Raw genomic sequence first — 26,249 nt, 5'->3', positions numbered from 1 at the left:
ACTGTCGTTTCTCTATACAACCTTTTGTCTCCGTTATGGTGCACATAGCTAATTGCTATGGACATCCATCCATACACCAGCTAAACGCGTGGGTCTGTTTGTGCCCCAATCCTGTCCTGTAACTGCTTCCTTGATCACAGTGGTGGTGGAAATGACAGAGTGGTCTTAGCCTTACTGACACTTGTTTTTTGTTCATGTCCTGCCTTTTACTTCACCTGAGGCACCCATCACTGAGAGGTTCCTCTCCGAGTGCCCAGCTCTGGTTTACACCCTCCAAAGTCAGCTGCAGGTTAAGATCTTACTACTTTCCTCCCGGTCATCTCAAAACATCTCCTCCCTTCTGCCCACTGACTTTCTAGCTGTCACTTTACAGTATTTAACTTGCCATGTTACAGAAGATGAGGTGCTTCCCATTTCCTCATGGACATTCTTATACTTAACACACCAAGGCAAAGAGCACGAACAGCCTGGAGTTTTACACCAACAGCTACTCACTTGTTTACTTATTTGGAAGTAGCTGTTCTTGCCCCCCCCCTCATACTTTTTGTAGTTGGTGACTGCAGGGATGCAGTCAGTTTTGACAGGCCATTCAGGAACTGTAAGTCTGGGTATTTGCAACAGAAAGAAGTCTACTGGGTCAAGTGGCATGCTGCATTTACTGACTGGGTGTTACTACAACATTCATCAGCAGAGCTTGGTCTTTAATTGGCAATGAGCTGCTTGTGAGCTTTTAGAAGGAGGAAGTTTGAAAAAATCAAGCTCTACTTACTGCCAATTAGGAAACTGAAATGTGGCAAAATGTGCAGAACAGCTACTTGCCAGGAACCGTTCAGTGAACCTCAGTAAAGAACAAAGCCAAGAGCTTTCATAGGTGAGAAAGGGTATGGGAGGAGCCCACGTCAAACTTGTTTGAAGTACCTCTGAAGTAAAACCTCCTGTTTCCCTGGGCACATTTCAACAGCACAGAAGGGCTCCAGAGGTCAGATTTCAGCTTGTGTGCTGTACTACACCCTCCCCTCTCAGAGGAGGGGGGTCTGCTAATCCCACTCCTCTCCTTTGGAGATGACAGAGGGTGTGCTGGGAAGCTGGTGTGGGCGGGAGGACTTCCGAGTGAGCTTCTCATCCCTGAGACAGTTCTATCCTCTCCCTCCACTACTGCTACAGCACCTCAGGCAGAGCTGTGCTGAGAACCAGGACTGGGTCAGAAGTGTAAAGGTGAAGTCAGGGTTTACTTACACTTACCTGCCAAGTGGTTAGTAGGCAGGAAACTGCTGTGATGAGGTGAAGGACCAAAAGGGGTGGTGGCTGGATGCGTCGCACCTGTGAGAACAAGGTCAATTTTTAGTTCACTGTCAGGTGACAGAGACCCTGCCCTGTTTTGGAGGAAGATGGATTCCCATATATACAGGAAATGATGGTGCATTTGGGAATCTCTTGGGCTTGACTTTAGTCCCTTGAGATCAGCACAGATAATTTGCAGGATGCACCTAAAATCTAGTTTTGAATATTTATGTTTCAGACATATGCACAAAAACCCTCTGCAAATATTTGGGCCATGACGTCCATTCAGTGCCTCCTCTGCCTGTACCTCTGCCTTAGCAAACAAAGCAGGGTTTATCAACTACTAAGCTTTCAGCTGCTTACTGGATGCAACAACCTGCGCCTCCCTTGCAGAGGGCAAAACTTGCCATACTATCAGTCCCATCTTGTTAGAATCTCGTCATTCCACACAATGACAGAAGCAGCTCGGGATTTTATGGAGGTGCTGGTCAGTCCAGGACCTGGTTTTCCTTGGTGCCAGAATTCAGAGCGCTGAAAAACACACTTGTGTTCGGATATGAGCAGTCCATAAAGCCTGAGCGGGAGACAGTGCTTCCCATCCCTCACCAGCTTGGGCACCACAAACCTAAGCAGCCAGAAAATGAGTTGAGGAAACTTAAGAGAGACCACGGGTAAGAGACCTGAAGTTATCTATAAACATTCTGACTGCTCCAATGCCTCAAGACAGATGGAGACTGTCATCTTTCTAATCCTTTAAGATTTCAGAAGGTGTATAATGGATGGGAGATTTCTTCAAAGGAGACGGCTTACAAACTCAACGACACGGGCTGATAATAAAAAATCCTCTGGAGAAAGCTGGTAGCAGCATTGCAGGCTGTCAGGTAGTTATTAAATATAGCGTCTGCCAGGCAGCCGAACATCCGTCCTGCAGACAGGTGGCCCGAAGATAACTGATGTCTCCCACAGTAACTAGGCAATGTGGCAGAAGCCATGATTCACGTCGACGACACGCTTGTTCGATAAGGTGAAAAGAAAGCCTCAGATATTGCAGAGCAAAAGATTTATTCATCTCTATATTACTGCTGCAATGTTTGCTCACTTTGATAGCACTCTTTACCTAGAGTTAACGTGATGGCTGTTGTGATTAATACACTTGTGAACAAACTGCTGTAAGGTTGTTTCTCTCCAGTAGAAGCTTTTTTTTAATTTGCCTTCTCTAATACATCTATTCCACACTGTTCCACTCTTGCTTTTATGAATGGAGAAGCAAGCCATGCTTGCATCTTTCTAAGAGGAAAAGCTCAAGAAAACAATTAGGCTGGTGCTTGGATTCAACAGACTGTTTCAGCCTGGTAGGGTAAACTCTGTCCAAGACAGCATTCAGCAGAAAATCCAAACAGGAGGCAAGATTCTTGTAATGACAACACTGGACAGACTGAGCCACCAGTAAGGAAACAACTGCCACTGGAGAACAGGTGGAGGGCTGTAAATCACCTGTGCTTATGCATCCAAGCAGATACAGCAAGTATCTCAGCTCCATACTATCAAAGTATCATGATAAAGACCAAACTACAGGGAAGTGTTCAACAATATGCAGATAGAATCAGCAGCAACTGTACGCGGTGGAAACCTGCAGTGAAGCTGTAAGACATTTCATCTGCAGATACGGTCTGAAGGACACGGAACCACTAACTGGAGTTCCTGAAGGCCACCTGACACGCACTGAGAAGTCACCTCCCACTGAAGTTCCAGCTCCATTCAGTTCTGCTGCAGGACTGAAATCCAGCAGAAGCCCAGGGGTGGTTGGAGCCCAGGGAACAGAACAAAGCCAACATCTGGCAAATAGACACCGACATGAAAAGCACCAGTGACCTCCAAAGAGAAAACGTCACTGCAGCCTCCCGTGGTCGGAAACATCAAGAACAGTGCACTGAAGCTTGCTGCACTTCTGTTAATTAGTCGCAATTACTCCTCCAACATACTGGAAAGCAATTTATCTACATAAACAGTAGTTACTTTGAAAAAAATTCAGTGCTCTTTTAAGCCTCAGAGATGGCTGCACTTAGAAATATGTAAGGGAATTTGACATTTCAAAAACCAGTGCTTAAAAAATACACCTTCTGTGCTATTCTTCAGTGCTGTTAGTGAAGTCTTCCAATTTACAAAGCCCCCAGGTCTCCAGAAAGCAAACACAACTAGATGAGTGGATGAGCTAAGAAGAACACAGCAAATATAAGAGCAAAAAAGAAACTGGGACCATTTCCAAGCCTATGCAATGGAAACATTTTCAAGTGTTTTGTCAAAATTGCTTTTTAATATCCCTCCACAGTCTATCAGTGAGGCACATAAGAAGCAACTGCATAGACACAACTTCAAGAACCAACTGCTGCAGCTCAGTGATGCAGAGAACTGACAGCCCCGTCCCCAGTGCCTCCATATCCCCTGAAGCAATCTTGCCCAATTCAATTTCGGAGGCATACACAGCTGCAGAGATACACTTTAAATACAATGGGGTTTGTTTTTGGGGGTGAGGGGAGGAAGCAACAAATGATGAGCCGCCCTTACCTGTGGTAGAAAACAGAGGCCTGGCAAGGTCCTGTGGATAATGGAAACCTGGAAACACTCCAGGGGCAGGAGGTCTGCTGAACAGGTCAAGTTTGCCGCCTATCTCAAGCTTGTGGGGATCCAGCTGCATTTGCTGCCAAACGATACAGAAACAGTCTCATTATGCATTACCTTTTTCTTTTTTTTTTTAATGGGAGAAAAAGAAGGGGAGTTGAAGCTTGCTGCTGCTTAGCACTGCCAGGGAGAGTTAGTAAGAGTGACAGCAGCATCTCTGGTCACGTACCACAGCCATGCTCTGACAGCATCTATAAGGCCATTTCACTCCACAGCCTCTCAGCTGCCTGCCTCATCCACATGAATAAGGTCTGAAGTGAGCTCTCAGCCCCTCAGCGCACACTGGAGCATGCAACATGATACACCGAGCGTGCTGCACCGCGGGAGCAGTCAGCAGTCTCAGCCTGACAAAAAATATTCTGAGGGCAGAAAGCTGCCGACAGAAGCCCTGGGAGCTGGGTGACGGACTCGTCTGCTTTGCTTCTCCAGTTTGGAAAGAGAGAGATGTTTTTAGACTGTGTTTTTCCTCCAGCCAGCATCACTCAGCATGAAGGTACAGGGAGAGGGATGAAGAAAACTGACTATGAGTCTCATCCAGGGGCTATTTTTACCCTTCCCCTACAGAAGCGAGCATGGCCAGCCCAAGGAACTGCACCTAAGTCAAAAACATGTATGCCTCTTGATAAGTATGCATCTCACTGAGAAAAAAAGGACGTAAGTCTTAGAAGTACTTATTGAAACGCTTAATATTCCTCCTACAGGAGGACCTATGAAAAACATCACCCTACAGAAGTAATTTTATTTCTATCCTGTCTGCCACAGGGAGCTCTGAGCCCACAGGAGAACCCCGGTGTCCCTGCATCATGTCATCTTCCCAGCTCCACAGCCACCACATCTTCACTGCAACGCAGAAAGCGCAGCAACTGCTAACACAGGAACTATCAACCTACTCTCCAGCTCTATGTTTGGTAAAACATCCTTCACAGGACCAGTCATTTAATCCTTGTTAGGATAACACTCCATATTCCACAGGAGGTACTTGTACAGAAGGGAAATGACACTGAACATCCATGCTTCGTACAAAGCTGGATTTTGGGCAGAGCAGTCCTCTATTTGTCTCTTAAGACTTAGTTTCTCCTGCTCATTTTGTCGCCTTTCAACCCAACTCCTTTGCCCTCAGGTAAGCTATACAGTTGCTACAACAAATGTTAGAAGGACTGAATGTGTTAGTTAATCAATACAGGCTTGCTTCCGCCTCATCTGTCACTACAACACAACGTGTGAGCCACAAGACTTGGCTTTGTTCCACAAACCGTCTGAATTACCTTTATCTTTTGCTGGTGATGGTAGATCTGCCAGGCGATCTGTACGTGAACCGCACACCACTTCCCGGGTTTCTGCAATGGAAAACATACGAATTTAGATTAATTTATACGTTAGCAATCTACATCAGATAGAAAGTTTCATTTCCCTTTGCTGTCTAGCAGCTGAGCAATGAGAAAGGCTGATTACTAAAACGGCACAATAGATGATTGACGCTTTTTTTCTGTACTGCAGCTGATGGTGTTTAAATTAAGAAGGAAAGAAACAGGAGGAATGTGGAACGTGGGAAACCTTCATCATCTCATGGAGATCTGAGATCTCTCACTCTCAGGCCTTATTCTCATACTTGTGCTCTCTCCTCCATAAACTCAAATAAATGGCTGCAAAGAGCACTACAACATGCTGAAGAGAAAGGAGCTGATACTTTTAACCATCCTCTTTCTGGAGAGAGCCCTTTTTATTCATCCTTGCTGCACTGGGCCTGCAAGCTAACTCATGTGTGGTCATTAGGACTGCTTGCATGTGGGGAGGAAAGGAGTACGGACAAAGATTGACCAGGGATGAGCAGCGCCACAGCTGAATGAGTTACTACCTGTCAGCTGATCTGCAGTGCCCACTGCAGAGTGTTTTTATGAAACATGAGAATCCCAGACAAAACACGATGACCTAAGCCACCATGAATGCGATCAATTGTGAATGTCTGCCCACACTCGCAGTCATTTATTGCTGTGACCCTTCCTTCAAACCGTGAACGATTAATGTACAAAAATGGATGCAAAGCATGGATGGGATTCAACCTGTAAGTTATTAATCAGAAGAAGCTAAGAGCCAACAATGACGCTCTGTTTTAAATAAAGGATGAGCTCGAATTTTTCTACTGGCCGTGTTAAATGTCAAAAACACATGCATGTTATATATATATATATAAAATCCCCCACAAACCTTACTTACTCTTACTGGTGGCCTGTAAGGGTCTGACACCTATGGAAAAAGCAGAAAGAAAACAATCAGTCATTCTAAAACTAGTAAGTATACAGAAAGGTGGGGAACTTCCTTCCTCCGCATAAGTAAAAGCATTCAGAAAGCAATGTTCCAGAGAAGTCCCCAGTGACAAGGGAAACCTAAAAGGCTTAAAGCAAGCTTAAAACTTCTCTTTCATTCCTTGCAGCAGACTCAGCATAATCTTATGATAAACAGTGCGGCTTCATACTGGTAAATGAACAGTACACATGCTTTTCTGAACCTTATAACTGCTCTGAAATGGAGTGCATAAAACTACACTCCAAGTGATGCTTTGGGGAAAGTCCTTGAAGAAGTTTCCTGCCTCATTTCCCTCTGACTTCGTTTAGAAAAGTCAATGCATCTCTTTGCATTCATGACTAGTGGAGGCTACAGTTGTCTCATCAATAAAAGAAAATTCAGTCTGGACTGCACTTTCAGAGTCTTGAAAGGCCAATTTACTTGTCAGCTGTTCTCAATCTCTCTCTCTCTTTTTTTTAATGAGCAATCACTCCGTTTACTGTAAATCCCCAAAGGAAGGTGATATAGCACTGCCTACCCCTGGAGTCTTCTGCAGCAGCGTATGGTGGACTGTGCCTGGTCTACCAGCTACGTCGATAGGGTTTGAAGTCTGAAAGACAAGAGCAGAGAGTGAATAAAAGTGTGTCATATCAACAGCTCATTTAACATCTCTATTAGATGTTAACAGCATTTATTATTCCATGTTTGTACTGTGCTTCAAACACGCATATCGCTACATTAGTGCTAAATGTTATCTCTTACTGACAGCCAACAGCATTTAATCACTGTGTCATCAATTATTTAGCAGCAGAATTATGGCAGCACCCCTAAGCCCCAGTTGAAATACCAACCCCACTGTGCTAGGCAGTATGCAAGTGGATGGGAAGAGACAGTCCCTGCCCCCAGAAGCTTATTCCTTAGACAAAACAGGCAGCCAATAGGAGAGGAAACGAGAGAGGCAGATTGATTCCCTCAGTGTTTCAGGCAGCAGCCAGTACCACAGTCAGGAACAGAACAACTCAAGCATTCTAGTCCTGCATTCCACCTATTGGGCCGTGGCCTCTTTCCATCCAGGGCAAGACCATACAATGGTTACAAAGGAAACAGCCCATCTATTTGCTTTGACAAGGCAAAATGAGAAACCTTAGAATGTGCTTGTGGGTCTTTTATAGCTTTGTATTGTTTATCCCATTATTTTCCAGCAAGAATTGAACACCTCATTGAATAAATCCCTGTTCCTCCTCCTCGTCCGGCTCCCACCTGTTGCCCTGTCCTGATCCCCTAGAACTCCTTCTCACTGTAGAATTCATCCATCTCCCACTCCCAGATCAACTGCACCTGGTGCCTCCACACAGCAAAGGGGTTAAACCTCATTCCCTGAGCAATTATTTGACTCACATTGTAGGTCAAATTATGGTAGATTTCAACTGCACAAGGAACAAGTAAAATTATGGGGGTGGAAGGTTTTCATTTATCTAGGGCTCTGTAACTTCCAAATTCATTAAAAACAGAACTCTGGTGTGTGTGGAGGTAAGTCATCAAGCTCCCCAGGCAGAGCTGAGCTCCCAGGGTCAGTCTGACAGCTGAGGTATATGTAAGGTGGCAAGTAAGTTACAGCTATCGTACAGGCAAGAGTTTTAAGATCACAACACGTTAACAGCATGGTGTCATCCCGTCCCTTTGTCCCCTGGAGAAAGATGTGAAAGCTTCCTCCAGCAAAGCACACTGAATACTTCTGACCTTTTCAAGTTCTTAGCTTGTGAGAAATGCCTTTGGGAAACTCACTGAGAAGTTTACCGTCAGCCTGGATTTATGTGCAGTGGATTTACACACACAGCTGTAGGCAACTGACATGGGAAGGGGAAAAACAAAACCAAGACCTCTACTTTGGAAACCAAGAAGTGCAGGATTCAGCATGCCAAAATCAAGTCATCAGCTCTGCAGTGATTAAGAAGGCTTTGCTCAAACAGCTTAGGAGGGAGAGCATGGAAAAATGATGCAGTAACAATGCAACAGACTTGAGTGGCTTTGCTGAGCAGTTCAACTCTGTCTCCTCTATGAAACTGGAGAATAAGCTGCCAAAGTGGCAGATCCATTTCTCAACCTTCCTTTTTTTTTCCTTTGAGATGTTGGATTGCAGGCAAATACAGCACGGTCCAGAGATCATGTGCTGTTAGTGATTAACCATCGCACCAGAGTGTGACCCTGAGCTGTTTAAACTCAAACGAGCAAAGATTCTTTTTATCTATCATTAAAGCGAATTAAATCTGCGTATAATATGGCTTCATTTAAAGATGCAAAGGGCCTATGCTTGCTTTTTCCTTCTTGCCATACAATTGCTTCTCTGTGATCTACTGGCATTTTACAGTATGATGGTATCTACACAACTGTGCAGTGAAGGTGGAAGCCAGAAGAGCACGCTGTCTGTGCAGCAGAAGCTCCTCATTAACAGCAGCCTTATGGCAAAACACAACTCTCCTTTCATGCGAGAAAAAAAATGTCATTTCTACATTATTTGTGCAGCTTTTCTTGGGAAATAAAGTTCAGATCTCGACAACTTGGGGCCCATAGGGAATCCCTGGCTTCCATGCAAGAACAGCAACAATCTCACCCACAGATACCTATGTCCTTTCCCTCTTGCTCCCTCTGCTTAGACGCAACTGCTACTCTCCCAGCTCATTACATACAGCACTGCTGTAGAACAAAGCCATTTCAGATGCTTTGCTATTTGCAATTTATCCAGGAAAAAAAATAATAATTTAAGAGACTGGGTGGGCACAGAGGAAATACTTGAGGTTCTATCGATAAAATGAAATTAATCAGAAAATTTGCATGAAACCTTACTTGCAGTGGTTGGTTACTGATCTCCACTGACATCAGTGAGAAAAGCACACTGCAGTCCTACCTGGCACAGCTGTAGAAATGACCTTCCAAAAGCAATCAGAACAGCACTGGCTACAGTGCTAGTTCTTAAATTCCTCTAAGACAGCAGCAGAGCTCCATGGAGATGCAGTTCAAGATAAGAAATCTCTAAACTCATAGCACGCAAGGAAGGTAAACGCATGGCATCTTAAAAATGGAAAGGATGCTCTATTTTCAAACCAATGCTACATTCATATTTCTTGGTTGGAGGGACTCAACACTTTTGATAATAAAAAGAACAAGTATGGGAGAATAAGAACAGTGCACACCACAGAATTCATCGAAAATGGTGGTTATCATGGCAATACCTCAAAATGCCAGTCAGTGCCAGCTGTAATGATATGTTACATGTGCAGTGCACCTTTCAAACATTATCTCCAAGCAGGTTGCAGGCATTAATCGACCCTTACAAACCCACTGCAAGATAACATTATGGATGAGGAAGCTGAGGAACAGAAGATTCAAGCAACTTGCCCAAGGTCAAACAGCACTGCAGCTGGGAATAAAAATTCAGATCCTTCGCACTGCTCTACCCATTTCTAGCTGTCTCTTCCTATTGTTCTCACACTTGTACAGTCAATTTATCCCTCTTTCTGGGAATAAACACAGCCTATCTTTTGCAGTCGCAGCCTGTTGAATTTATAAAATGATTTGAGACTCATCGGTCTAACATTAAATGTAGATACGTCAATCAAATAGTGCATTTGCCTGCATAGTTCTCCTCCAGGTTCAGCTGACCTCCCAAGTGAACCACTACATCCTTTTCCAAGGAACAATCTGTAGTGCCAAGAGAAAACTTCTGCTCAAGCGTTGGCTGCTTTGTGTAGCAGATGCTTGTTGACCTGTGGGGTGATCGCTTCCAACCCTGCGCTGCACTTGCGCTAGTTCAATCATGTGCTACAAAACCACCAGGGACACAACTCTGAATACAGTTTCTCTCCCAGCAAAAGAACAAAGCCTTCAAAGAAGAAGTCTGTACCTTCGGTTGAAATGCTCCCTGAAGTGACCCAAAGGGACCTGAATGTGGAAGCATGGGTGGCATTCCAGGCATTGCTGGAGGATAGGTTGGAAAGAACTACAAAAGAAAAAGAGATGCTTATGTCACAGGACAACTTGAACAGCAGCGGAGCTAGGTGCCAGGCCTGGCACATACGAAAATAGTAAAGTGTCGAACAGGTGCCACAGTGAATATACACACTAAATTTGCTTTCAAAATTTATAAGAGCAAAGCCAAAACGTGGAAAATGTGATCATCTGATGAGTTTCCTCAATAGTGCTGAACGTGTCTGTCTTTAAAATTTGAGGGACTACCGCAGGAAGCACAGAGCATTCACCATTCTTGGAGGAACTGGAATAATTTGGCTTCTATGTTCATTTTTGGTTAACTTTGTGGTTTTCCGGAGTAGTAAACAGATTGATCCTGTTTGGAAATATGATCTGCTTTCATTTTCAAAGCAAAAAAGAACCACAAGATGCTCTACTGCACACTAACCACAGGCAACATGCACACCGCCTTGCGGTTGTGTGGGCTGGGTTAAGTTTTGCTTAGGTCTCTCCTGAGCACGTAGAGCAGTTTTTTTAAGTCCTAAAATGTAACAGTTTTGTGCTTTGGGGCAGTGGGGAGCACTGAGAAGATACCACCAGCCTGACTTACTCCTGTGACCTGAGCAAAATCTTGTGAGAGAGCCATGCACCCCGGGCTGCTGCACTGTGAGAAGCGCCAGCTGCAAAGACACCACAACAACCAATGATCCAGCAACCCCTGCGCATTCCCTGCCACACCAGGCACAGCAACACAGAGCCGCAGCAGCAAAAATGCAGTAGACGAAGATTGAAATAACAACAAAAAAGAAAGCTCAAAGAAAACTGTGTACCTTAAAAAATAAATCGAGATGGAAAAGAGCTTTAGGAATGAATGAGTTCAAAACACTACTGATCAATCAAAACCAAGCAGAAGAGCAAGCAGAACTGTTGACAAAGACACCACCTAGAAACGTAAGCACTCACGTTGGAATGTCGAAAGTAAGGGTTGTCTAATTTGGGAGCGTACTTGTCAAACTGGAAAGAAAAAACAGAAAGGAAAACAGGTGAGTTTGTTTTTGGCAGTAGTGGACACATCAGGATTATTTCAACACAGACAAATCATCACAGCCCATCTGAACAACACTTAACAGAGCAGAACCGACTGATTATTCCATAGTCGCTCATCAGGGAGCTGATTGATTTCCCAGAGCTAACGGGGATGGAAAGGCACTAGCCCCCATTGTGCACTGGGTGCTGCCAAGTCCCCCTGTGGAATCCTGCTGGCAGGCACTATGTGATGTGTTCCTTCACTATGAAGAGAACAGCCCTGGTATCTGCGCCCCAGCGAAAGGCAGGGGGAGATCTGCTCCAGGGGACCTATCCCTGGAACAGTGCACCAGGCCACCGACTAGATGGAGGGGAATGGGTTCCATTAGACCACAATCTCTACCATGGGGCAAGCGATATCCGCTGTCTGCTTTCTGTGATTCTCCAAGTGTCAAAATTGTTTGGAAAAGGGTTTAATGGCTTGAGATGCACAAATATCTTTTTTCTCCCTCCTCCATAAAAGAGAAAGCTCCCTGGAGAAAAGCTGATGGTTAACCTCTGCCTTTCCAGCATGGGGTTTTAACACCTCCATGTGTGCAGTCTGTGCCCCGTATTTATTTTTATGACCATTAGTCCTGTACCACCTTGGAAGTGAAAGCAAAGCATACATCCATTGCACTTCAGAACAATATGTACATTCTGCTGGGGAGGAGGGAGCGGGGAAGGAGGCAGGGAAAGGAGCTGTAGGACCCCACGAAAAGCTGCTTATTTGGCAAGTCAGCTGCTGTTTCACACTCCTCTATGTGCAGGAGAGTAGATTTGTAATTTCATTAATTACAGTTATTACTGGAGTCATGTCCCCTCCAGAGTAAATACCAAAAATTACCAAACACATGCAGCTGTAAATTTCAACACTCTTCTCTGGTGTTGGGATTAGCAGACCCGATCTAGTGCAATATAAGAAGATGTGAGTGAAATAGAAGAAAAGAGCCTTGCAAGCTGTTTTTGCTATGAAGGCTGACATCAGCGGGACATGGGTGGGAGGGCAGGATCGGGTATCAGCATTCTGAAATAACACAGGAGATTTCTGAGACGAATTCTGAGATTGTTTTACACACATCAAGAAAAACGGGGGGAAGGTGTTTACGCACGAGCAGACTGAGCAAACACCTGGGGCTGCTTTCTGAGTGCAGGATATTACTTTAATTGTCTTGCTGCTAAGCAGATTACAACCCAAGAATGTCATCAGGCGATCAACAGTGGGAAAGAAAAGTGAGAAACATTATGTTCAGTTCGTGGTAGTTCTTCCCAAATGCTGCTTTTGCTGTTAGTCCCCTTTTTTGCTCGCCTTAGCAGATGATGGCTGCTTCCACCTTTTACACACAGTGTGAAACTGAGAGGGGAAAAAAGCTGAACCTTGTTCTTTCAATCTAACAAAGTAATTGCCAGAAATGGAAGGAGAGCGTGTTTTAAAGCACTGACAAAACCCATTTGTGGCAGATCTCTAACAATTTTATAACAGCTGCAGCAAAGCCTCGTTGTGCCACTTCACTGGAAAAGGGCTGAGGCTTATTAGGAGGCCAAAAGGATTTCTGCCAAATGAACCAGCCACGCACAACTTAGTGCTTGTCGAGGTGACCAAATAAAAATGCCAAAACTGATACAGATTTGGGGATTAGGAGGAAGAGGGACAACACTTGCATCAAACAGAAGACACTGAGCTGCGGTGGGAGCGGGTGGCATCGCAGCCGTGGGGACGTGCCCTGTAATGGCGGCCACCAGCTTAGCGGTGTCCTTGTCGGTGTGCTTTGGTGGCGGGGAAGTGGGGGAGTGAAGCACCCAGAAGGACAGCAGGAAGGGGAGGTGCAGGAGCTCCAGGCTTCTCGTGGGCAGCAGCCAGGGGCACCTGGGGCTTGGGGGGATGGAACGGGGTCCCTTGGGGATGCTGGGTCTGTCCCTGGGACCTGGTGGGAGGGGGCAGGGACAGCACGCCTGGCTGAAAGGAAGAGGAACTTGTTTTGTTTTGACAAGAGTGGGTTAGGCTTTTTGACCAGAGATGCTCTACTTATCCTCACATTTTGGGCTGGGGTACGCACCATGGGAGGTGCAGAGGGCGGCATGAGCGGCGTCTGGGGCAAGCTGGATGGAAAAGGAGTGAATGTGTGCTGGTGGGTGTGTTGGTGCTGATGCGTGTGTTGGTGCTGGTGAAACTCCGCTCTCAGCAGCGGCACCGGGCCAAGTGAGGCAGCGGCCCGGTCCGAACTCTGAACCAAAAACCGGTTGTTCAGCTCTTGCCTGAGCAGTTCGTGATCTAGAGGAGAGAGAGAGAGAAAAAAAAAAGACACAGAGGCCCGTGGGCCTGTGAGTACCACAAAGATGGAGGAGAAAGAGTCAATATTCACCTGGCATTCCCTGTTTCTGCAGGTCATGCTGTGGTGGTTTTCTACGTGAGGACTCATTGGTGGAGGTAAGAGAGATGCCTGTGACAAAGTACCAATCAGAATCCCCGAATGAGGCTGGCAATACATGATTGGTTGGTTGAATGATATCAACAGGCTGGTATCTAAAGACAAGAGAGAACACCATGAGTCATCACAGCAGAAAACATCATCTCGGGGCTCAGCAAGCAGCCGCCCGCATCCCCCCCCGCTGCCCACCCCGGGGCTGCTCAGACCCCACCTCGGCCCTTCCCCTACGCGGGAACGCACCGACCTGTTTGCTGCCAGCTGTCACCATCCAGGGGCGAACAACTGCAGCGAGTGGCCGGCAGCCCTACGCACAGCGCACATTTTGACACGCGTGGAGTTAAAGGACAAACCGCCGAGCGGGGCTAGCAGGCACTGCGCTGCCGCTTCCCTCTGATGGCCGCTTCCCTGCAGGCCAACCTCCCCCTGCACATAGCGACCACCAACCCTGAATGTACTGCAGGGTAATGGAGGCACCAGCCCTTCAGAAATGACGTGACTGAGGAGCATCAAAACAAATGTCCGCCTGCCCAGAAATGTCCGCTGGTGCCAATTAAATCCGTCTGTGATCTTGCCTAACGGCTTCAGACAGGTGCCAGCCGGCATCCAGCACGCCAGGTGCTCTGTAAGCTGTGCACAACCTGTGCCACGAGCTGCAGGTGATGGGCACCCATTCCTGACTGACTCCTGGAGGCTGAACTTACACTGACCCTCTTTTCCCATGGTCAGACCCCGTCTAAATGGCAGCGTTGGGTATAAAGGGGCAAAAGGATACACGTGCTTACTGTTGCATATTCCATGGGCATTTCTTTGACTTCAATATTTTAGAGCACCACTAGAAGTATCTAAATCATTTTCTAAATTGACATCATTAAGGTCTTCAAAAAGAGGCACTCTGATCTAGGATTTCAAGGTCTCTGACACTTGGAAGTATATATTCCACTGAAAGTCATTTTCGAATGCACTTTTTGGATGCCTAATTGATTTGCTTTTGAGTTATAATGTGCTGCTAAGAGCAGGTACCATGCATTGCCACATTCTGTATTAATAATATTTACGCATGGACAGAAATGGAGAGCAGAAAGTACATATACTTGTGATGCTGAAGACTCAGGCACTGGTCCAAATGAGTCTATACTGGGCTCTACTCAAAAACAGGTGAGAGCACTTAGGACTAAAACCTAGCATCGTTAAAGAATATGAACAGAATTTCATGTGTGTTGTGTTAATGCATTTAAATCTGGCACAACTTAAAGAAACAGAATCTTTCTGTTAGCGTCAAGATAATCCACTTTCTGTTTTTTTTCTTGAGGGAGAGATAAAAGCAAGTTGGCAGTTCTGAGTGCTCTGATACTCAATTTCTTTGAAGAGACTTGAAGTCAGACTTGATAGATCTGTAGCTGGCTCCCGTCCTGTGGTTTCGGTTTCTGTTGGGGCAAGAAGAGGCCCACAGATGTTTGGAGAAGCAGCGTGGCACTTGCAGGAGTGGCTTCTCCATAGTAAAGATAGGACTACCAAGTAGTAACCCAGCTCTGTGAGACAATGAGCAGTGTTAAGTCAGAACTCAGTTCTTGTGCCTGCCAGCAATGCCTTGCCCCATGGGCCTGGCTGTGCAGAACACAGCTGGGAGTACGCTCTGGAATGCTCAGACAGTACTGTTAAGTGTGCACACATGAGCCGGGCATGGAAGCAAAGGGTCAGTCCTGCTGATGCTGCTAGATCCCCTTATTCAGCAGAGAAGAGACAAAGACTGATGTTTCCTCTGCGTCATACATTGGAGCCACTCTTGGGACCTTTGACAGGAGGCCCACATGCTGGCTGCTCCTAAGTTACTTGCATAAGCTATAGATCTCGGAGGAAGAAGAGCCACCAGAAGGGCATTCTTGCTATTCTGAGATCCGAACTTTTACCATCAGTGAATGCAGGAACTTAGTGATCTGTTTGTGTTCTTGGTAAGGGTGACAAGCGTGCCAAAGCAACTTTTAAGGAAGAACACTTTTTCTTCCAAAGCAGGGGAAATAAAAAGACACTAACAGGAGACTTAAAAGCTCCACGCTCTCTTGTACGTGGTGCATTTACTGTCAGCACACATACGCTCAAACAGCACAGCACAGACCATGCTGCAAGTGGTAGTTGGCTCCTACCTCTCTAGGCTACTCAACAACATCACTTGTTTTTAAGAAGGTTTTATGTGAATGACAACAGAAGCTCCTGGATATGCAGCTCTTTCGGTATTGATTTTATGATGTGCCAGTTTGCAAGCATTTCATATAGTGCAGACAAGAGGCATTTCATTGTCTGCAGGGTTAGACACTCAGACCTTTCCCTCCACTAACTTAGGCCTCTCCAGCTTCAATTGCAGAAGAAATCCTTTTAGTAGGAACAAGACTGTTACCATTTCCTGGCAAGCTGCTGAATGTGAATAGGTCACTTGATCTTGCACCTCCTGAAGTTAATGGTGAAAACACACTTGCTTTCAGTGACTGCAGTATCATGCTTTTAGCGAGCACACTGCTATTTCCTTTTGCAATTCTTTCAACGTCTCCATCGCAGCAATTCTTTGCCTTAAACAGGGGAAGCAATGAATAGGTCTCCCACAGTGCTGCCAACATCTTCCCAGCCAAGTAGTTGAAATTCTAGATAGTGCCAGGGCCTGTGAAAGCCAGCCGCTTTGGCCTATGTGGTCCCGCTCCTGGCTAGGAACCCACAGCACTCTTGCCTTTCACTGTTCTGAGAGCTCACTTTGGACCAATTCACATTTCTCTCTCATTTAAGGAAGCAGTTCTAAATAGCGACACATTATTTAGTTCCTGGAAGGAAAAACAAGGGGATGCAAAACCACCAGAATTTTCGGCAGCAAATCTGCCCTCTCTCTTTTCCTTTAACTGGCTTCATGGGATGCATTTTCCTGCAAAATGCTTGTCCTGTTTAATCCCTGCTGAGCTAGCTGTAGAGTCAAATGCCAGATCAAAAGGAGGCCCCAGCAAGTGAAAGTTAGAGGGAAGTCTCCTGCTGCCAGGGTCTCTTCCAGGGACAGCTGTAGGCTAATGGATAAGCTATAAAGAGGGCATTTAGGGCAGGCCTGACAATGGAACTGGGGTGTGGTGAACAAAGAAAACATTTTAAAAGGATGCAAAGATAGTGAGTGTTGAACAGCAGAGGTTGACAGCTGAGCTGCCTCTGCTTCACAAAGAAAGGCCAGGCCTCCTTGGATACACAGGGAGCTGGTGCTGCTGCAGGATGCTGCTCTGCTGGCAGGATGCGCTGCTTGTTGCACGATCAGAGCAGGGCATGAGCGTGGGGGTCTCCCATGTGTCATCCCAATAGAACAACTTTCTGGGCTGACTAGAAAAAAGCCTTGTTTGTTTTTTAGCCAGTTCTAGCAGCAGTAGTCCTCATTAGAGGCGGGGAGATGGAAAGAGATAACAGCAAACTAAATGGAAAACCTCTGCTAATGCACAAACACTCCAAACAGGTGACTGTGGAATACCACACTGGATAACTCATGCTCTGAAGAGGAGACTTTTTAGGGTAAAAAATCATTTTGAAGAGTTACGGAAGCTAAATTGCTGTCTCTACAATCTCTCTAGTGGTAAAGCCTGTCCTGGTCTCCTACCTCTTAACAGTACCAGCACGTGCTGCCCGCAGAGGTGTCCGTGTCACTATATTTAGCTGCCCACCAGCTAGCCCATCTCTCAACACCCCCCAGTGCATGCATGGCAGATCAGCCCTTGAAGAAGAAGGGAACCTACCTGCAGGGTGACCTGGTATCACGAGGCTGTTGGTAGGTAACGCTGGTGGAGGTGGCAGCGTGGGTGGGGTGGCGAACATGGCCGGATGGTGCTGGTGTTGGGTCTGAGATCTGAGAGAGAAGTGCGAGGTAGCAAGATTAGAGATGGAGAGGGGCAGGGCTGGGCCGGAGGAATGGTGCGGAGGAATCTGGGGAGAGAGAGGAAGGTGTTTCGGGATGCTGATGCTCGTTGCACTGCTTGCACTGCTGCTCCGGCTGCAGAGAGAAAAAGACAGGGGCAGAAGGGGAAGAGAGAAAGAGAGAGAAAGCGTGTTACAACAAAACTGAAACAGCACCAGCAATACACTACCTGAAACAATACAACCATATGCACAACACTGATCTCCCCAGTCTTACATTTGGTTGTTGTTTTTTTTTTAAAGGTCAGTGGAGAGAGTAACAAATATTAGTGAAGCTTTTCCTCTCCAGAGCAGCATTTCTTCTGCTGCTTGAGCAGGTTACAGCCCTTAGAGCTATCTGTGAGATACTGACACTGCTGGGTTTTGCACCTTTATTTGGCCCTCTGATGAACCTGCAGCGGTCAGTGTGTCCTTGTGATCATACAGTGCAATCCCTCCAAATCCTTCTGTTACTCTGGGTGTACAGAGCTGCAGAGCGTGTGATTTGGGCACTGAGTTTTATCTGCTGTTCACACCGTGCAGCTATACTCACACAAGCATGCAAACACACACCATGTTAATGTATTATCCTCATAATAAATCTGTATTTTAAATCTTCTTTTATTAGTATTACTCTGCTGCGAGTGATCTAAATTTTGTGGGCTGAAAGGAATTATCACTGCAGTTATTTACTGTAATTCCCACAATAGCAATATTTGTTGCAGTTTCACATTTCTGAGATCTCGTGAAGACTTTGAGATATTATTAATCATTTCTATCATGGGGGCATTTACAGGGTTAGACAAAAGCAGAACCCAAGTATGCAGGATTCAGTGAAATATAAACTCAACAGCAGCTCTCTGTCATACACTGACCCTTGTGCAGCCAAACACAGTGTTTAAAATCAGTTTTTGGGTCCTGTTTAACTAGTCTAGCTCTGGTCTGGGAGGCAAGGCACCCCTCAATTCCACATGCCTTCCTCCCAGAATGGGAGTTCATCACCATGTTTCACATGCAGCTATCTATCACGGTGGACAACCCAGCCAGCGCAGCTGGAAAATGCAATATCCAAACCATGGAGCATGTTACCCAGACAGGAAACGCGCTCGTGGCTTCACTCCCATTTGAATTTATCTCCCATTTGAAACAAGCTCGACGCGTCCCTTCCTCCTACCTGATATTATTGAGTCCGTTGTGGGCCACCTGGTGATGCACTTGGTAGTTGAGAGGCGGAGGGATGTGACTGGGAGGCTGGGACCGAAGCTCAGGAATCAGCTGAGGCTGCGACTGCGGCCGAGGTTGAGGTTGCGACTGAGGCCGAGGCTGTGGCTGCGGTGTGAGCCTTGGTGGTGCTGGTGCTGAAATCACGGGCTCCTTCTTCAACAGCGGGCTCGCTCTGGCGCTTGACGTGGGCGCTGAGGAAGTAGAAGTCACAACGGCAGCTACTGGCTGGGGGCTGGGGATAGGCAGGGTGAAGGGCACGTCGGTGCTCAGCTCCCGGCTCCGCTCTAGCCCAGACACCTTTGGGACATTGGCTGCTTTTGCTTCTGGCTTGTCATTCAAGGTGGGACCTTATGGAGCAACAAGAAAAAACAAAAGGCACACACTTGAGAGGGCTGCGGTTGTCTGGTGTAGGGTAGAACATACGTCTGAAAAAAACCAAGACACATCTCAGCTTGTGGGAGCGCCGTGGGAGCAGTGCTGCTGCAGGATGGATGTGTTTGTGAGCCTGTCCTTCCCTGTCCTTGACTGGTTAGCCAGTACTCCTTGGCATGTGTGTAGAAGACTGAGGTGTCATTAAACGAATCCATACTACAAAGAACATATAGCTTGGTGACTTCTACAGAGCCCCGAGGCTACGTACAGTAGGAGTGTGAACATGTCTCAAGTTACTGCTACAGGATTTCCTGCTCAATGTCAGATTTAAGGCCAATAATAAACTCATGAACACAAATCTGATCATGAAGGCACTTCAATTTCTTAGTAGTCTTTCAAGGTAATCTACATTGTGTTGAGGCTCAACCCCAGCCACGAGGCACCATGACCCAAGCACTAATCATTGAAGACAAGCCCACCTGGCCTCTGGGGAGGAGACTTCTCTGGATATTTGCAGCAGAACAGATTAAAAGGGTGGAAAGGAAATGGGAAAAGGAAGGAAGGAACAGATATTTCAGATTGAACAGTATCCAAACAGCCAAAGAGAACCAAAAGGAACAACATGAATGATATTCAGCTCCTACAGGAGTCCTTTTCCAACAGAATCTGTCCTTGAGGGCACACATACACACAGCCACAAGAAAAGCTTACAGAATGAGAGTTATTTGTGTGTCTGACCTGTCTGGACAGGTAGGGTGCATGCTGTCATTGCCCACCAGAAGGTGTTGGGGCTGACTGCATTTAGCTGGCTTGCAGACGCCCAGGAGATGCTACCTACATTCCTTAACACGCTCCCAACACCCTCGCCAACAAATTCCACCTTTGAAATGTTCCCGTCTCATCAAAGGACGGAGTCAGTTCCTGTTGTAGGAGGTGTGGAAATAGCACAGCACACACAGGGAGCTAATTCTGGCAGCACACACGGTCTGCTATGCAGCCTGCATGGAGCAGGACCGTGCTGCCTCAGCTTTGGCCCCTTTGGTGCTGCCGTCAGACAAAGGGACAGTTTGTGCATCACAGACACTCTGTTTTCTTTAGGGAAATTTCTTTCTAAAATCAAATCCTCTTTGCTCTCGTTTGCCAGTATTTTGGGTAATGCCACCTTACGTTTGTCAATTTGCCTCAGATTTTATTATTGACAACCAAAAAGTTGTCACTGCCTAATTAAGCCATGGGTCCACTTGCTGCATCTCAGAGTGAGTGTACTCACAGCTGCAAATCCCACTGTTTTCCAGGAGCTACCCATTAAAAGCAATTGGGTTTCATCCCTGACCATAGGTTTCCTGAGAGCCTATTAGCTCTCTGCATCCGGTAGTCCTCCTCCTACAGAGTTTAACTTCATATCCTGTAATTATAGGCAATGCAAACTAATGGGTGTATGTTCAAAACACAGCGCCACCACAAATGTTATCCGAGTAAAAAGTCAATTAGATCCAAAATGAATCAATAAAGTCCCGCATTAAAAGCAGCTGTTTGACCAGCTTTAGGTATTGATTCCCCACCTTTTCAGGATTAGTTCTCACTTGCAGTTTTCTCTCGCTGGCTGAATGGATCCACTGGCCTGGTGGTATTAGTTAGTGTCAGGGATACGTGCCTAATTCCCGCTGCCAAGTTGCTTTTGTGCTCCATTTCTCAGAACAACCAACCACCCAATGAAAGAATACCCAGATGGGGCCTTTTGGGCACTCCCATGCCCAAGCTCCATGCTGCTGGGCCAGGTTTCACTGGGGTACTCTCAGTGTTCTGTACCACAGCTCCCAACCCAGTCCCTTCTGCACAGATGCAGCACAGCCACCCTAACAAAAGCATGGCCCTACCAGGCCACACCACGAAGTTCTAGAGACAAAAACGTGTTTATTTTAACCAAGTCCTAGAGTAATTTTCATGTTTAATGATAACAGGCTGAGCCAATTTGCCTAAGACTTGACAGTCAGCTCTAATAATTCAACTTTAATTAAACCCGAGCGCATGTCAGTTCAGCTCATCCCTTCGCAGGAAATCTGACATTTGCAATGATTCATGCTGCAGCCATGCTACAGGAAGGCCGGATCACATCTGCCATTCTCCACTATGCAGAGCGCTACCCCTTTCCAGCATGCCAACTTTGTTTATTTTCTAACCAAACACTTTGGATTTCTTCCATTGAGAGGTTTTCTTAAGTGAGCAGTCAGTGGAATACGATTTTACTGGGATGAATGATGACCCAGTGCCAGAGACAGAGAAGGAAGGAGTGAAGCCGCCCCAAGAAGAAAATCAAACAAGCCTGAGATGAGGCATTCCTGCCTCCTTCATCAACTCAGCTGTGCTTTGCAGCACTGCAAAAATCCAGCCTTCCCGAGTCTTGTGTTACGTCCCAACCCAACTCAGTTGATCAGCAAAGATGAAAACTTCCAAACACTTTTAAAAGCGTGGAGTGCTTTAGGAACTGCTGCTGGAAACGTGCAGCGTTAAGCTGAAGCCCAAATTCAACTGCAGCTGAATGTGCCACAAAAAGGATGCTATGGGAGGCACGGAGTGAACCTTGAAAACCATCAGTGTGGGCCCAATACGAAATGTCACTGGGATAAATGCATGCTGCCCATCCCCAGGGCAGTACAGAGTGACACGCTTGCCTGCGCATAACTACAGCGCATTGCAGGCTAAATACCATACAGAAAGTCCCCCACACAAATTAAACCTTTCTGTTACAGGAATTTGCTTTCAAGCTGATTAAGAGTAGCTCAAGTGCAAGGGATTAAACATGTAAAGGCTGCTTTGAGGACTCCAATAAGCAGTTATTGTGTTATACAAACAGTACTTAGGGCAATGGCAATTCCAGCCCTGCCTCTCGCTCTCTGCAAGCTGCCGGTTGTTGCTGAAAGGGGACTGTCAACACACATACAAAGTGATTGGAAAAAATCTAATCTTGCCTGCACGCCTTTCCTTTGTCTCTGGAAGAAAAGAAAAGTGGAGTCATTCAGATGTCTTTCTGCAGTCTCCTGCGTTGTATTCAAACAGCAAGGGTGATGGGGCGATGCGAGAAAGAAATTCCTCTCCTACATCCATCAATGACATCTTTACCAATGGCAGTTTCCCAAGAAACACAAGCACCGCCATCTGCAGCCTATCTATCCCCCTGTACACATCCCTGCAAACAGACAGAAGCCAGCCTGGCTGTTACCAACCCTGCTCCATATTAAAATTCCAGCAAGAAAAGCTGCAAAAGCATCACTGCAGGAATTACAGGGACATATGTGGCAAGAGGCTGAGTGTTTCGGAGTTGGTTGATGAGTCCCAGAGATGAGTTTTGAACCATCAGCATTAGGGATCTTTGCAGAACAGCACGACCGTGCAGAGTACAGCAAAACAAAGAAATTACCAAAGTAACTTATTCAACGAGCTTCAGCAAAAGCTTTACTATTATTATTTTTAACAGAGCTTTTAGACTGCTGCATAATGCACTGTGGGTGTGCAACACGGATAGGCACGAGTGAAAGCATTTTGCATTGGCAATGATAGCACTGATGCTGGCAGAGTGAAAAATCAGTATTTCAGTGCTAATTCTTCAGCCTGAGCAGACTTCAGCGTTTACACGGATGGCTTTTTCACTGTGTTTTAGGAAGGTGGTGCTATTTAAGACACAAGACAATTATCGTAGCTTGCTCTGACCCCAGCTTGGCCTCCAACCCGTGCCCCAGCCATGATGTGCAATGGTGGGATGCTCCGTGCAGCCCAGCCAGCTCCAGCCCCGTGCTCGGTTCCTTCGTACCAAGCTGTCTGTCAAGTCAAGTCATCTCGCAGCCATCTGAAACACCCTCCCAACAGCTGCCACTATCAATTACTCTCGCAGACAGCCCTGACTATCAGGAAGAGAACTGGAGCGAGCACTTGCCAGTTTTAATAAACTGTGTTGCCCAAGTCATTTAACCTGCTAGATTGCTGTATGCTGGGGCTGTAACAAGCCTTCAGCTTTTCAAACGAGAAGAAAGCAACAGTGGCAAAAAGCTGTCAGCCCGGTCCTCAGAATTAACTTCCAAGTGTGTCCTTTTCCCCCCTCCCTCTCCCTTCCGAAGCACCCAAGTTTAAGAGTAAAATATCTTCAAGTTGCTGTCACAGCAGCACGACAAGAACAGCATCCCACATGTTGAACACGAAGCCAGCAGCTCCCAAGAGCGAAGGGCTGCAGGCTGCTGGCTGTGTGTGGAGCAGCCCTGGGCCTCCAATGGCTCTGCTCAGGCACAGGCTGCCATCCCCCAGTGATGCCAATGCTGCCAGGAGCTCCAAGATACCTCGAGCATCCCCAGGTCCCCAGCCCTGCTTCCTCACACAGCCGGCTCAGGGGCTCACCCAACTGGACACGTGGCCAGTTGGAACTGCCTCCAGCACTCTGGTGGAGGCATCTGTGCTTTCACTAGAAAGCTTATTGCGCTCTGCACATTACAAAGAAGGTTAAAAAAAGCCCTGTGCTAAACGTCTGCCTCAGCCCGAGCCGCAGATAAGACCTTTTGTTGTGGCAGCTTGCAGCGCAGGGAAATTTCACTCTCTCCCCAAGAAAGGGAGAACATAAAGACCCACGGACTTGGCGGTGATTTGCTGCTTTATGGTTCTTTAATGGGACGTTTTATTCCTGAAGATCTGGGAGCTTTCCATGCTCTATCCAGGCATGTTAGCTGTAAGCATGCGTGACGACACTGCAAAGCTGCAGGAGCTGAATGGAGATGGGTGCCAAACACAAGGATTGGGGCCAGTGCATAAAGGAGGAGGATCACCATTCTAATCCCCCAAAGTAAGTCACACTGCATTTTCCTAGCAATGCTGCTTCTGGCACCATTTCAATGCAAAGCTGAAACTGGATTTGCAGCTAAAGCACCTACTGTGGATGCTGGCGTTGTAATGAGATTGAAAGTTTCATGCAGGCTGTTAATCTAGGGCTATAATGGTGGATCACACACTGCAGGGTTAAATCCCTTCAGTGCTGCTCCTAAGCAGATGACCAGAAATGTGTGACGGAGGGGCTGCTCCCCAGCCCTGGGCCGGGCTGTTACTAAACCTGGCAGTTACAAACCGAGGGTGTTTTTGTATTGTTTTGCTGTTCTTGCCATGTGTGACTGGAGCGACAGACAAGCAGCAAGGCAAATAAGCTATTAGGAAGGCAAAAAGGCCTCAAAACATGAAAGCAAGCAAGTACAAAAGCCCAAATCCAGATCAAGCTTTAAACAGGCAGAAATGTTCTACAGCAAGCGAGCTTATGATTTTAATTAGTCAAACCAGCACAAATAATAAACTATCAACTACGTTATAGGAGAAAAAGTACTACTTTTGCTGTTTCAAATCCTCGTCGATTCCCATCCAGCCGGCGAGTGAGTTATTAATCACTCCAATTAAAACACAAACACAGGTCTTTACGCTGAGATTGAACCTCCCGCCAATAGATCAATAGCTCAAACCTCCAGGAGCAATTACCGCTCAGCACAACGGAGCAGCTCGTTACAGAGCTCCATGCAGGCCACAACTCTGTCATATCCTTGCCGGGCAGCGCAAACAAACTGGGAAGAAAAGATTTTCTAACTATTATTTTCCAAATAAGCAGACATCTGCTCAGAGTTACCTAATCTCCCTCACATCACACAGGCAGATCTGCCAAGGTCACATTGGAGACACGATTACATTTTTTCACAATTTGTTATTCTAGCAAAGCCCTGATAAGATTGAAGTACACACTCTGGTTTAATTTCAAGAGGTTAAATGCCAAATCCTTTTCTTATTGCTACAAGGAAGGGATCTGCCAGGCTGCATAATACCCTGTGTGGGCTAAGACAACAATTTTGTTTCATCTGCACAGTCTTACAAAGGTTTTGATTTTTTTTTGGATGACATCAGAGAACTCCAAACACCCAAAGAATCGTTTAAAGTCAAATCTGTCAGGGAGGCTGCTCTGAAGGAGTGGGAATGACCCTTCCGACCCCCAGCCAAGAGCAGTTAAATCAGCGGCTGGCTGAGAAAGCACGTTTGCTAACCAAAACCAGAACAAGGCACGGCAGAACATTCTCTAGCACCAGATCATCTCTGCTGGGAGCAGCAGATGATTACCCCAAGCAGCCAAGCACACACAGGGCTGCAGAAATTCCCATCCCTGCCTTGGAAGATCACCAGTGCCTGCCTGGATGCACTGCAGAGGGGAACCACTCACGCCCTTTCCAGGTGAGAGCCATATTTCTGCACGCATCCTTGTTTCCAACCACTGCCCCTTCGAGCAGGTCCCGGAAAGCCATCCATCACCCCTTGTTAGGGAAGCTATTGGCATCCAATTAAGTGGGGATGGACTCGTGCCAGGGAGCTAATCGAGATGAGTTCAGTTCAGGCTGCAGGCACGGGCACTGCACTTCTGCTTTGTTCCCTCACCAGCTCCTTGGGGATGTGCCCAGCAGCCCTGCACAACACTGAGCATTCCTATGGAGGAACGGCACCAAACTGGGACAGGGACCTCACCACCCAGCTCCCACCACAGCTCCCCATCACCACACCCCCACAGCTTTACAAAAGGAGGGGGGGAGGGCGGCTGCTCCCCACTGCAGCAGAAATGGCCTGGAGAACAATTTTCCTCTTCTCTACAGGTCGGCAGTTGTAACGAGTTTGAAAGATCAATCCACGCTGGGATTTCTTTTCTGGAATGTGGTATGCATAGCTGATACAAAAAGCACCATCTCAAAATCCAGCGTCCTACATGTCTCCTGAACAGAGCTGCTCTCTGGGCTCGAGATGACCAAAGCCCACCCCCATCCATCAAATTCTGGGCTCTTGGTTGGCTTTCCTATCATTTCATAGAGCACACAACAGACCCATTAATACACACATCCAAATTCAGCCCCCAGATAGATTCAGGATTCAACCAGGCTGTTCAGGGCAGAGGAGAGCCCCGCATAGACCAACATTTCCAAGGGAAGAGCCCTCTAACCAAGCCCACCTGCTGCAGGCCTGCCAGACCCCTGCCTCAGCACATGCTCT

The 26,249-nt window shown here is 46.6% G+C and overlaps 1 protein-coding gene across 18 annotated transcripts in view; it reads right to left on the bottom strand.

The window, feature by feature from the left end:
• Positions 1 to 26,249, bottom strand: part of FBRSL1 (fibrosin like 1) — a 397,085-nt gene that overhangs the window by 6,999 nt on the left and 363,837 nt on the right. For 10 of the 18 annotated variants that reach the window (XM_072350967.1, XM_072350977.1, XM_072350971.1 and 7 more), the window contains 10 exons: positions 18,784 to 19,180; positions 17,453 to 17,706; positions 13,311 to 13,546; positions 11,173 to 11,223; positions 10,145 to 10,240; positions 6,782 to 6,853; positions 6,166 to 6,204; positions 5,226 to 5,297; positions 3,847 to 3,979; positions 1,243 to 1,320 (listed from right to left, as the gene is read on the bottom strand). In XM_072350967.1, the coding sequence (XP_072207068.1) occupies positions 1,243 to 1,320; positions 3,847 to 3,979; positions 5,226 to 5,297; positions 6,166 to 6,204; positions 6,782 to 6,853; positions 10,145 to 10,240; positions 11,173 to 11,223; positions 13,311 to 13,546; positions 17,453 to 17,706; positions 18,784 to 19,180 (1,428 nt within the window). Of the gene's footprint in view, positions 1 to 1,242; positions 1,321 to 3,846; positions 3,980 to 5,225; positions 5,298 to 6,165; positions 6,205 to 6,781; positions 6,854 to 10,144; positions 10,241 to 11,172; positions 11,224 to 13,310; positions 13,799 to 17,452; positions 17,707 to 18,783; positions 19,181 to 26,249 lie in introns of all 18 variants that reach the window. The other 8 variants (XM_072350970.1, XM_072350976.1, XM_072350974.1 and 5 more) reach the window with 6 other exon arrangements.

The sequence above is a fragment of the Excalfactoria chinensis genome, chromosome 16 (genome assembly GCF_039878825.1).
Source record: "Excalfactoria chinensis isolate bCotChi1 chromosome 16, bCotChi1.hap2, whole genome shotgun sequence".
Taxonomy (NCBI): Eukaryota; Metazoa; Chordata; class Aves; order Galliformes; family Phasianidae; genus Excalfactoria; species Excalfactoria chinensis.
Note: the sequence above shows the minus strand (reverse complement) of the source record. Positions and strands in the feature narration are given on the sequence as shown.